The sequence below is a fragment of the Gadus macrocephalus genome, chromosome 20 (assembly GCF_031168955.1).
Source record: "Gadus macrocephalus chromosome 20, ASM3116895v1".
Classification (NCBI taxonomy): domain Eukaryota; kingdom Metazoa; phylum Chordata; class Actinopteri; order Gadiformes; family Gadidae; genus Gadus; species Gadus macrocephalus.
In genome coordinates, this window is record NC_082401.1 from 473,082 (window position 1) to 484,558 (window position 11,477).

Consider the following 11,477-nt stretch of genomic DNA (forward strand, 5'->3'; position numbering starts at 1 on the left):
CCTTCATCCACCCTTCCACCCTTCAACAAACGTCATCCCAGATTCATCCACCCTTCTGCGGATTGTATCCACCAGCTTCCCTGTTGCGCTGGCTACCGTAAGAAACGGCGTAGGAACAGGGGAAATCGCGGGGGCATCCGGGTGAGAATCAGGAGAGAAATGAGTTTCTCCCCCGCGCAGCCACGGACTCGCCAGCTCTCCACTGTCTATGCAGGACACAGTGACCTCTACCTGGCCCGGCGTTCGTGGGATCCCAGGTACTCCTGCCATCTGTCCGTCGCTCCATACCGGACGCAGATCCCCGCCAGTCCGGCCCGACCAAGACTGCGCGTCCGAAGCGGCGGAGTGAACCTCCAAAACATCCGACCTCTGGAACTCACTCGCTGTCAACAGGTTTCTGTGTTTTCTGCTAAAGCGGCCCTGATTAACTGCAGGTCTGTGTCAAATAAGACGTTCATCCTCAACGACTTTTTCACGGGTCATGATCTGGATTTACTGTTTTTGACTGAGACTTGGATTGCCTCTGGACCCGGTGAGTTATCTGCTTTTGGTGAACTGCTTTTGGTCCAACAAACTGTTCCGTCATTAGCACCCCGAGATGCGTTGGAAGAGGTGGCGGAGTAGCTTTGGTATTTAAAAATCGTTTAAAGATTCGGACACTGTCTACTGGGAATTACTCTAGCTTTGAGCTACAGTGCGTAAAAATAGAATCCACTACAACTCCGTTGGTGTGCGCATTGGTTTACAGGCCTCCCAAGCCAGATAAAGACTTTATTAGCGATTTTTCTGACTTTCTGTCGCAATTTGTACCATTACATGACCGTCTGCTGATATTGGGTGATTTCAATATCCATGTCTGTTGTCCAGGCAGACCCATGGTCAGCGAATTCTGCCACGTCCTGGATTCCTTCAGTCTTCTCCAGCATATAGACAAGGCTACTCATGTACTCGGACATACTCTTGATCTTATTCTCTCCTATGGGATTTTTATTGACAAATTAAACATCGAGGACGCATCGTTCTCTGATCACATGCCTATTGTGTTTGATATCACTCTATCTAACCCCATGTGTACAGTTAAAACCCCAGGCCGTTTTTCCCGTTATATTAACTCCCACACTGCAATCCAGTTCTCTGAAATGTTCAAAAAAACTGCATTCTCAACTGCTGATCGGCTTCCCTCCAACCCAGATGAATTGATTTCCCTCTTTCATTCCTCTTGCTCAGACATCTTAAACTCTGTAGCCCCCCTTAAATACAGGCGGCCCAAATTGACATCCCAACAGTGGTTGGATGAACCTCTTGAAGCTCTTTTAGACTGGCCTGTCGGAAAGCTGAACGAAGATGGAAGAAAGACCATCTTACTGTTTCTTTTGACATTTTTAAAAATGCACTGGTGACTTATCAGGCAGCAGCCAAAAAAGCCAGAACCAAACATTTCTCTGATATTATAAATAAAAATTCCCATAGATCCCAAATTCTGTTTGGTACCATAAACTCCATTATCAACCCCCATGTATCCCCAGATGCTGACGCATCCACTGACATCTGTGAAAAATTCTTAAAATTTTTCACTGAGAAAATTGAAAACATCAGATCCCAGTTTAACCCCTCCCCATCTGACATTACGCCTGGCTGTTCAGGTGCTACAGTCATTTTTAACACATTCAAACAAGTTTCTTTAGAGGAGCTTAGGGAGATAGTCTCACATATGAAACCCACATCTTCCCCTCATGATGTTGTCCCCTCCCATATCATTAAGGACACTTTTGATACAGTTGGCCCAAGTATTCAAAACATCATTAACTCCTGCCTAGCTTCTGGCACAGTCCCTTCATGTTTTAAGCATGCTGTCGTCCAGCCTCTGCTTAAAAAACACAACCTGGATGCTAAGTGTCTAAAAAATTATCGCCCCATTTCTAAGCTTCCTTTTATTTCTAAAGTGATGGAAAAAGTTGTCCTGTCACAACTGCAACCTTTTTTAGATTTAAATGAAATATCAGAACCTCTTCAGTCAGGCTTTAAAACTCTCCATAGCACTGAAACGGCTTTGTTAAAGGTGACAAATGATCTGTTACTCACATTAGATTCTGGTGAAAATGCTATCCTGGTTTTATTAGACCTTAGTGCGGCCTTTGATACTGTGGATCATAACACTCTTCTGACCCGCCTTGAACAGTGGGTTGGTATTAAAGGCACAGCCCTCGATTGGTTCAGCTCCTATCTGAAACATAGGACTTTCTCAGTATCCATCAGTCAGTTATTTTCATCCACTGCTCCTGTCTCCTATGGGGTCCCACAAGGGTCCATCCTTGGACCAGTCCTTTTCGGCCTGTACATGCTCCCGCTAGGGAACATTATCAGGAAACATAACATCTCATTCCACCTCTACGCAGACGACTCTCAGCTGTATCTTCCACTGAAGTCTAAGGACTCTTTACAACCTCTCCTGGACTGTCTGGAGGATATTAAAGGCTGGATGGCAACTAACTTCCTTCAGTTAAACAGCAATAAGACAGAAGTCATGATCTTTGGCCCTCCCAGATCAAAACACACTCTTGTCAGCAACCTAGATAACCTTGAACCTTTTGTCAAGTCCCATGCTAGAAACCTTGGTGTCATCCTTGATTCAGAGCTTTGTCTTGACAAGCAAATTTGTGCTGCTGTCAAAAACTGTTTTTACCAGTTACGCGTAATTGCCAAAATCAAACCTTTCCTGTCTCCTAAAGACCTTGAAAAAATCATCCATGCCTTCATTACATCACGGCTGGACTATTGTAATTCCTTATACATAGGCCTACCCCAGTCCCTACTAAACCGCCTTCAGATGGCCCAAAATGCAGCTGCAAGACTGCTGACGGGCACTAAAAAACATGACCACATCACACCAGTTCTTGCCTCCTTGCATTGGCTTCCTGTTAATTTTAGAATTCAGTTCAAGGTTTTACTGATTGTTTTTAAAGCTCTTAATGGACAGGCCCCTAGTTACATTTCTGACCTTATCCATCCACACCAAGCCCCCAGGTCCCTCAGATCATCTGGCAATGCTCTCCTCCATGTGCCTCGGTCAAGGCTCAAGCGAAAAGGTGACAGAGCCTTTGCAGTTGCAGCGCCACGGCTGTGGAACCAATTGCCCCTGGACATTAAAAAAGCTCTGTCCATCTTTGTTTTTAAGTCTAGGCTCAAAACTCACCTTTTCACTCTATCCTTCCCAGCTTCCTAACCCTCCGGCTGTTGCTCCATCTGTAACTCTGTATATGTCTCTTGTTGTCATTGCCGTCTCTGTTCCTGTTGTCATTGTTTTCTGTTGATCTGTCTGCCTACTGTTGCTCGTCTCATATTGTAATTATTTGTTTACTTATTTTTATTTTACTTTATTTTATTTTATTTATATCACTATTATGTACAGCACTTTGGTCAGTGAAAGCTGTGTGAAATGTGCTTTATAAATAAATTTTACTTACTTACTTACTTACTGTGCAGAACCTAAAGATATTTACAAAACAGCTGTTTCTATCAACACCCCCCTGGGCTATTCCCTGATACTTTGATCCTAAGCTCCCTTAGCATACTGCCCCCTACCGGGACGGAAGACCAATTCTATACCAGCCCAATCTAATATATACACACAATATAATAATAATAATAATAATTCCTCTAATGCGGGACAGTGAGAAGGGGGAGGATTTCACCTTCTCACAGTTCCATTGAAAAGATTCGCTGTGAGCAGGATTCAAACCTGCGCGGGGAAACCCCATTGGATTTAGAGTCAAACGCCTTAACCTCTCGGCCATCACAGCGACAATGCATGTAAACCAATAGGAAATTTGAAAAAACGTTGCAGATGACAAGCGTTGAAAATATAGAAGTTCTTAAACGCAGAATAAAACATCAGTTCAAACATCTTCATAGAGGTATATCAACGTGAAACCACAAATTCATTATCATCCTTTATTTCCTTGACCTATATAAATGACTATTTTTTGATTGATTTAGAGTTAATAGCTGTGAGCAAGGTTAGAACATTTTCGGCGATAACAGCATCGGATTTTGACTACATCTTCTTACCCACCTAGTTTGGGCAGATGTCATGTCAAGAAACTCAAAACTCAACACGGAATATTAACATACAACGCTGTGAGCAGGATTTGAACCTGCGCGGGTAATACCCATTGGATTTCAAGTCCAACGCCTTAACCACTCTGCCAAAAAAGGGGCAAAAGGGACTGCCCGGCGGGGGGAAAAGGGAAAAAGAGAGGGGAAAGAGGGGGGGGGAAGAGAGAAAGAAAAGGAGGAAAAAAGGAGGAGAACGTACACTATATATTTTTTTATCTACTCTCTTATCTTCTCAATATTGTTTACACACAGTTCTGCACTCATTGCAAGGTTTATCATCACTTTAATTTTCATGTCTCTTGCGGGAATCGTACCGATGCTGTGGCAATATCGCTTGCATCTTCGCTTGCTCTCGTCTCGTAGCGCATTCCGGAAGTATACATCATACATGCAATGCATTTGGGTAGCGCAGTCATTTTTAACACACAAACTCTATTTCCATACAAATCACCAAAGTCATAACACTGTTATTATGCAATTATGCACATGAATGCATTTAATATGATGAAATGAATATAATACAATATTCAAACAACGGGTTCAGTGTCACCCACCACAGCACCTGGAGGATCACCAGCCCCTATCGCAGCTGACTGGCACAGAATGTCAGTGATGCTGATGGTGTCATCCGGCTCATCCTCCTCCTCAAGTACCTGCGAGGGGACCTCAGGGACCTGATTTGGAGCCAGCAGGTCACCTCTGTTGGTCTGGGCCAATAAATACTCCACTGCTATGCGCTCGCCTGTAAACAGTAAAAACACAAAGATGAAGAAAGGACATACATACACACATCCATCTCTTACATGAATAGCACAATCTTCGAGCAACAGAAATGCATGTCCTCTGAATAGGGGGGGGGTGCCTAAGAAAAAGAGGAGGGGATGTAATACTCTGGTCAATCAGTGTTGCTCTGAGATCTCTCTTACTAGTAGGTTTCCCGGGTGGAGTGGAACCAAGAACGCGCTGGCTTAAGTTGCTGAGGTGGGACATCAAGCGGACATCGAAGCTTCTGAGCGTTGAGGCCCCCTCCACATCTACTGCCTCCTTGGCCCGGCCCATGTTCCACCTCGATACTCCCTCCAGCATGTACATCTGTGTATGAACAGCATTGCACCGCCAGCCTAAGGAACAATAAATACTATGTTTAGTCAACCATTATTGTAAAGTGAATACACATGAATACCCGACAGTGGTAATTTAGTTATTTTGAATAATTACAACACATTCTCTGTCCTAACAGAAAAGAACATTAAAAAAAGACATACAATACAGCATGTCTTGATGCAAATGTACCTGGAATAAAAGCGCACTGGTGTCTGTGAAAACTCTCCAGGGAGGAGGACCCCCTACCACACCTTAGGACGTCCAGCTCTTTGCCGCCCTTCTGGAGTGTCCCCACCTTCGTGTAGAGTGCCACACCTGCAGGGTCTTGGAGGCACTCCAGGTGCTTCTGCTGCACTTCCCAGACATGGCGCATGCTGTCATGGCTCAGCAGACGCAGCCCTGTGGTGTCCGTCAGCTCCCACACTGATTCCAGCAGCCCTGAGATCATGCCCCGCATCTCCTCCACTCCACGGGTCCTCCTCCTGCAGTGCCTCTTCAGTTCGCCTGGACTGATGGTGGCCATGAGCTGCTCCTCAGTGGGAGTATGCCCGCTGTGGCTGCTCTTCCACTCTTCTCTCTTGGCCTCCTTCAGGCGTTGCACATCCTCCTGGTCCCATGCAAAAATGCAGGAGGAAAGCTTGGCACAGAAAATACCATACAGAGGGTGGTGTTCTGTTGTGAGGCCGCAGTTAAAGCGCCTCATGAAGTGGAAGCTGTCCAAGCGCACTGCAGTTTGCCATGGGTGAAACAGCTTAGCCACTGAAGACACGCCTGTAAAAAACAACATAATTACATAGACCAACCTAACCCTGTGTGTGGTTACACCATGATTAAGCAAATTCCCAATTGCCTGTACCACTTCAATACATTTATAACAAATGGTTCTAACAGGGTGTGTGTTTGTGTGTGTGTGTGTGTGTGTGTGTGTGTGTGTGTGTGTGTGTGTGTGTGTGTGTGTGTGTGTGTGCGTGTGATTTTCACCCACCTGACTGGCTGCAGCAGTCTCGGTCGACATAGATGGCCTCAGGTTCAGCTTGGCCTGCATTCTTGTACCGAGTGACGACGCCTTGGCACAACTCTTCCAACCCTGCACCTTCACCCGACGTCAGAACAGAGTTCAGGACCTGGCCTAACTCGTTTCCGATATTGGACATCCATGCAGCACTGTCCCCGATCCCGCCAGCCAGCTTCTTGGTGATCTGTAAAACAAACACAAGCACTAAGAAGTAAACCAATTTCCTGTTTTGTAATTACACATATTATATTTTATATAGTTTTTACGCTAACCTTCTTTGTTGAATCCATTTTCAGAATTCTACCATAGGTAGAAGTGATCACTACCTTCATCTCATCCAGATGGCTGAGAATGTCATTGGAGTGGACCGTCTCAAACCATTGAGCAAGTGGAAGGGGCCTGAAGGTTGGTGGAGGAAGATAGACAGCTGCAGAGGGGATGAAGGTAGCCATCTTCTTGTGCCGCTCACAGTCCGAGAGGTAGCGGATGGTCTGCCGTGCCCTCCTCACTGTGCGCTTCTTCCATCGCAGACTGGACGTAGGAGGAACTGTTTCCACTGGTCCTTGGCTGGAGGAAAGTCACAGCTTTCCTGTCCAGAGCCAGCTGGGTTGTGAGGACAGCGGGGAACAGGCTCCTGTGTGCCACATCCAACTGGGACAGAATATCCTGGCTCCATGGGCAGACTAAGAGGGAAGGGTTCGAACAGTTGCTGCAAAGTGAATAGTCCCCTCCCACTAGGTAATAGCGACTATCCACATCGATCACCTCCCTGACCTTTCTGTATGTACCGGAGCTGTTCATTTTCCCGGAGCATTTTGGGCATTTTAAGGAAATCCCTCACATCCTCATGGGTGCCCAGATGAACAGCCTCTGCCGGTGGTACCACCCAGGCTCAGGACGAGAGGGTTTGGGCTCCAGTGGGGGGTGAAACCAGCAGGCTTCAAATTTCTGCTTGAGCTGACCTGTAGGCTCATATAGACACTTGGCAATCCACACCTGATCTGCCGGTTGGATTACTTTCCGAAACTGATAAGGGGGTAGTTTGGAAGAAAACCTTTCCAAACTACTGGAGTTGGTATAGGTGGAGTTGCAGTGTGGTATGGCGTGGCACAGCTATTTGAAGGAGGGAGCAGAGATGGAGTTGGCATCGGTGGTAGTAGTGTGGGCTTCGGTGGTGATGGCGTTGGCTTCGATGTTAGGACTGTTGGCTTTTGCATTGATGGCATAACGAATCCTGCATAGTGAACCTGTTGAATATGGTTCAAAAGACCAACAGTACCCTGCACCTTGGCCCCACAGGTGTCACACGTCTCCTGAGTATGGTGGTCAGACAGGTGCTCTGAAAAATGTGCTGCCTCCACAAGCTGGTTGCACCCGTAGCATTGCAATTCCTGTCCTGCCACTGATGGCCCTGCCTCCTTGTCTCCTCTCTCTGCTTCTACCTCTTTGTGGGACCGGGCTCCCCCTGCAACCGTGACTCCTCTCCTTGTCTCTGTGTCTCTTCTCCCTGCCTCCTTGTCTCCTCTCCCTGCCTCTGTGTGGGAATGGGCTCCCCCTGCATCCGTGACTCCTCTCCTTGTCTCTGTGTCTCTTCTCCCTGCCTCCTTGTCTCCTCTCTCTGCCTCTGCCTCTTTGTGGGAATGGGCTCCCCCTGCATCCGTGACTCCTCTCCTTGTCTCTGTGTCTCTTCTCCCTGCCTCCTTGTCTCCTCGCCCTGCCTCTGCCTCTGTGTGGGACTGGGCTCCCCCTGCATCCGTGACTCCTCTCCTTGTCTCTGTGTCTCTTCTCCCTGCCTCCTTGTCTCCTCGCCCTGCCTCTGCCTCTGTGTGGGACTGGGCTCCCCCTGCATCCGTGTCTCCTCTTCCTGCCTCTGAGCCGACTCGGACTCGCCCTGCCTCCGTCTCAACTACTCTTGCCTCACTGGACCCAGCTCCTGATGACAGATCTGCTGGCTGGGGGGGGGGGTTCACAAAGAGAGGCCATGGTACATACATCTAAGAATCCTACACTACTAGTTTTCTCCAGTTGTTAAAATACATCAGGCATTACTGCAAAATCACTGAAGCCCACCAGAGGAAGAAACAAGCAAACCTGTAAACAATCAGTTAGTAAATAACTCACTTACCTTGTGGAACCCACAGGGGAAAATAATTTCACATACCTTGTGGAAGCCACAGGAGCACTGAAGGCTTCTCCCGAACAGATCCTTACTACCACTATGGCTCTGCAGGGGGCAAGCATCGATGTTCTCCAAGGCCTTTTTCCATTTCTTGGCCCCTGGCCGTTTGCCAGTCGAGAAGCGGTAAAGGCCCTGGGCATATTTTATACAGAGGTCCCTCCAGTAGCTGTCTGGCTTTCCTGTCTTAGTCATCTGCGAACATTAAATATAAAATAGGTTAATGTCGAGCTAGGCTATGTATGTGTACAGACAGACAGAGTGGAGGAAATTATTATAATGTGTGTGTGTGTGTGTGTGTGTGTGTGTGTGTGTGTGTGTGTGTGTGTGTGTTGTGATGGAAAATCTACATGTTGTTACGTTTTTGGTCTATCTATGAACTTAAGTTTTGTTACTATTTTGTGTGATGCATATATTGCCTGCCTTCTGCTCTCCTTTTGGGTCATTTAAAGTGTGAACGTTTGAGGGTCGTGTGATGTATTTTATTGCCTGCCTGTTCCTATCTTTTCGTGTGTTGTAAATCATCTTCCATGCAATCCTTTGATGTATGGGCCTGTTCCTCGACCCCCTGGCTAGCGTCAACGAAGCCAGAGGGTTAGATGGCACGGCCGCTACCCCCTCCAATGGCATCCAGGGGAGCTTCAGTTGTAAAGATAACCATCTGGTAAACAAAGGCTTTTGGTTTATTGGGGGACACACCCCCTCCAGAAGCCAACCGAAGTGAATAAGAACTCATTGATTCAAACACTCAGTGGACTTCTCCCCAGCGTACCTTCAGAGAATGAAGTAACACGCAAAGAGAAGCTCCCATCTGAGGCCTCAGATTATTGTAATGTTTGCCTGTTATGTTGTTTGTTGATGCATGTTGTGATGTATCTTTGTTCATACTTTTATTACAAATATATATGACCACTTATTGTCAACAGTATTGTGTGCTTTTTGCATCTAAATATCTCATCTGTCTTAGACGCAAACTCTGATAGAGAAACTGCCGCAACAATTTGGGGGCTCGTCCGGGATACCTAACCTGATGATCCCGTGAAAAATCCCTAGGTGTCTGCCATGTCAGGTCTGAGGATTCGGTCTCAGTCCCAAAGCTCTCCCTCGCCTCCAGGTGACTGTAACCAGACTAATGGGGTCGAGGAAAGGGTGTCTGTGGGGGATGAAGTTGGGGTATTCAGTACGGTATCCAAAGGAAAAAGAATTCGAGCAGGTGAGATCACAATACTGTTTAAAGCTTCCAAATAAAATCCGTTACAGGAACGGTATATAAATGTTTCGCTAAACGTAAACTTATATCTGAACTTAGGCCTCGTTCAAGGAAACTCTGGAACATACGGTAAAGCTCTGGTTCCGTCGATATATATATGGTTATATAGGTAACAGAAAGGGCAGCTAGAGTCTGTCGGGGAACGGGAAAAAGGGAAACCCGTTGAAGCGCGGTTGGTGTTTTATATATATATATAAATAATAATAATAGGCATTCATTAATAAATATATGTATATGTGTGTAGTAACAAGGAGGTTTCGGGGATATTAGATCATTTGTTAAATAATAACTAATAGTGTAAAAGGATCTAAAACATGGGTAACAGATCGGGAAAAACTGAGATAACGGGGCCTGCAAAGGTGATGTTGGAGAAGCATGGTGAAGCGGCTCTGGAGGGTTTAAAATATTGGTGCAAACTGGGCTTTCCTGAAATGGGGAGTTTTAGCTTAAAACGATTACAGGCGTTAGAGAGACGGTTGTTGGAGTCAGAAATGAAAAAGAAAAGTTCCAAACTATGTTGGTGTGCATTTTATTTGTGGGAAAGAGAGGGCCAGGATAGGAAAAAAAAATCAGCCAGGAACAGAGAGCGTAGAGAGTGTAGGGATTTTTAATCTCGATTTCACCCGAGATGTAGACCCGGACCTGGACTGCACCGGCGGACCACGTGCGAGTCCCCCTTCACCTCCACCGTATGACGACAACGCCCAGGCCGCCGCCCCATCATTCAACCTCTATCCAGACCTCACGGGAAAGGAGGCACCCGCTAACAGCGCAACAGGGATTATGGCAGTCCGGCATACGTTTTCCGTGCATGGAGACCCAGTGATATTAAGGACATAGCAGAATGTCTCCCGGACCCATCTGCAGTGGGAGGGGAATCCCTCGCTACAGCCATTCTGGAAATGGCCCATCACCCATCGGCGAACCACGCCAAGTCAAACTGGGCCTACGGTGGGGTCGTATTCAAGGCGACATTCCCGGGAGAGACCAAGCTGATATAATATTCGTGGAGGCGCCGGACGACAAGGACGACCACAGGAAAGTGGGGAAGCACAGAGGCAGGCCTGCTTTCGTTGTGGCGTCATGGATCCTTGGTTCAACGATTCTCCCAAAAGAATCGACAAAGACAATGGAAGGGCCGGCTGGCAGTTCGCACCTTCCCGTGAAGTGACTGTGAATCATCCAAGAGGCAGAGGTGGAAGGGGGCATTCGCATTGACGGGACGCAGGAGCAGGCCAGGTCCAAGGAGGAGGTATGAGCACCATAACACAAAACAACAAACACGCGAAATGGTAGGCTCAGCGTCACAACGCACGCAAGCACCACATCCAAATGATTGTTGTATGGTTCTCACCAGCCTTACGCGACCTGATCAGCTAAATGTAATATTATATATGGTTATTATATATGGTTATAGTAAACAACGGGCTATTGTAGACAGTGGATACTCGATTTTTACAATCTATCACAACCAATTTAATGGTCAACCATATCACACAGCCATGACATGACCCCAACTGACCCAGACTAACCCCGACTGACCCCCGACTGACAACGTGACGGGGACAACAGGAGTGTATTGCCTAATATTGAAAATGCAGATTTTTATATTATGATATTTTGTTAATGTTTTATGGCCAAAATGGCAACAAGGTGAATTGACGAACGTATGAGAGAGATTGGAAGAAGTATGTGTTATGGAAGGAGAAGAGATAGATGAGAACGTAAGGCAAGACAAGATAAGGAAAGGGGTGGGGAGAGAGATAACCCATCTGCATCGAGTTTTGTTCAAATAG

General features: G+C 46.6%; 2 protein-coding genes across 2 annotated transcripts in view; both read right to left on the minus strand.

Moving 5' to 3' along the window:
* Positions 1 to 812: 812 nt before the first annotated feature.
* Positions 813 to 7,084, minus strand: LOC132448869 (uncharacterized). Its single transcript, XM_060040416.1, has 7 exons — positions 7,077 to 7,084; positions 6,508 to 6,802; positions 6,206 to 6,419; positions 5,410 to 5,991; positions 5,043 to 5,237; positions 4,679 to 4,858; positions 813 to 976 (listed from the first exon to the last, which is right to left on the minus strand). Exons 1-7 carry the CDS (start codon positions 7,082 to 7,084, stop codon positions 813 to 815), a joined length of 1,638 nt encoding a protein of 545 aa, XP_059896399.1.
* A 204-nt stretch (positions 7,085 to 7,288) lies between these two features.
* Positions 7,289 to 11,477, minus strand: part of LOC132448178 (uncharacterized) — a 123,504-nt gene continuing 119,315 nt past the window's right edge. Inside the window, exon 2 of the mRNA XM_060039251.1 lies at positions 7,289 to 8,606. Within this exon, the coding sequence (XP_059895234.1) occupies positions 7,674 to 8,084 (411 nt within the window). The 5' untranslated portion in view covers positions 8,085 to 8,606 and the 3' untranslated portion in view covers positions 7,289 to 7,673. The remainder of the gene's footprint in view (positions 8,607 to 11,477) is intronic.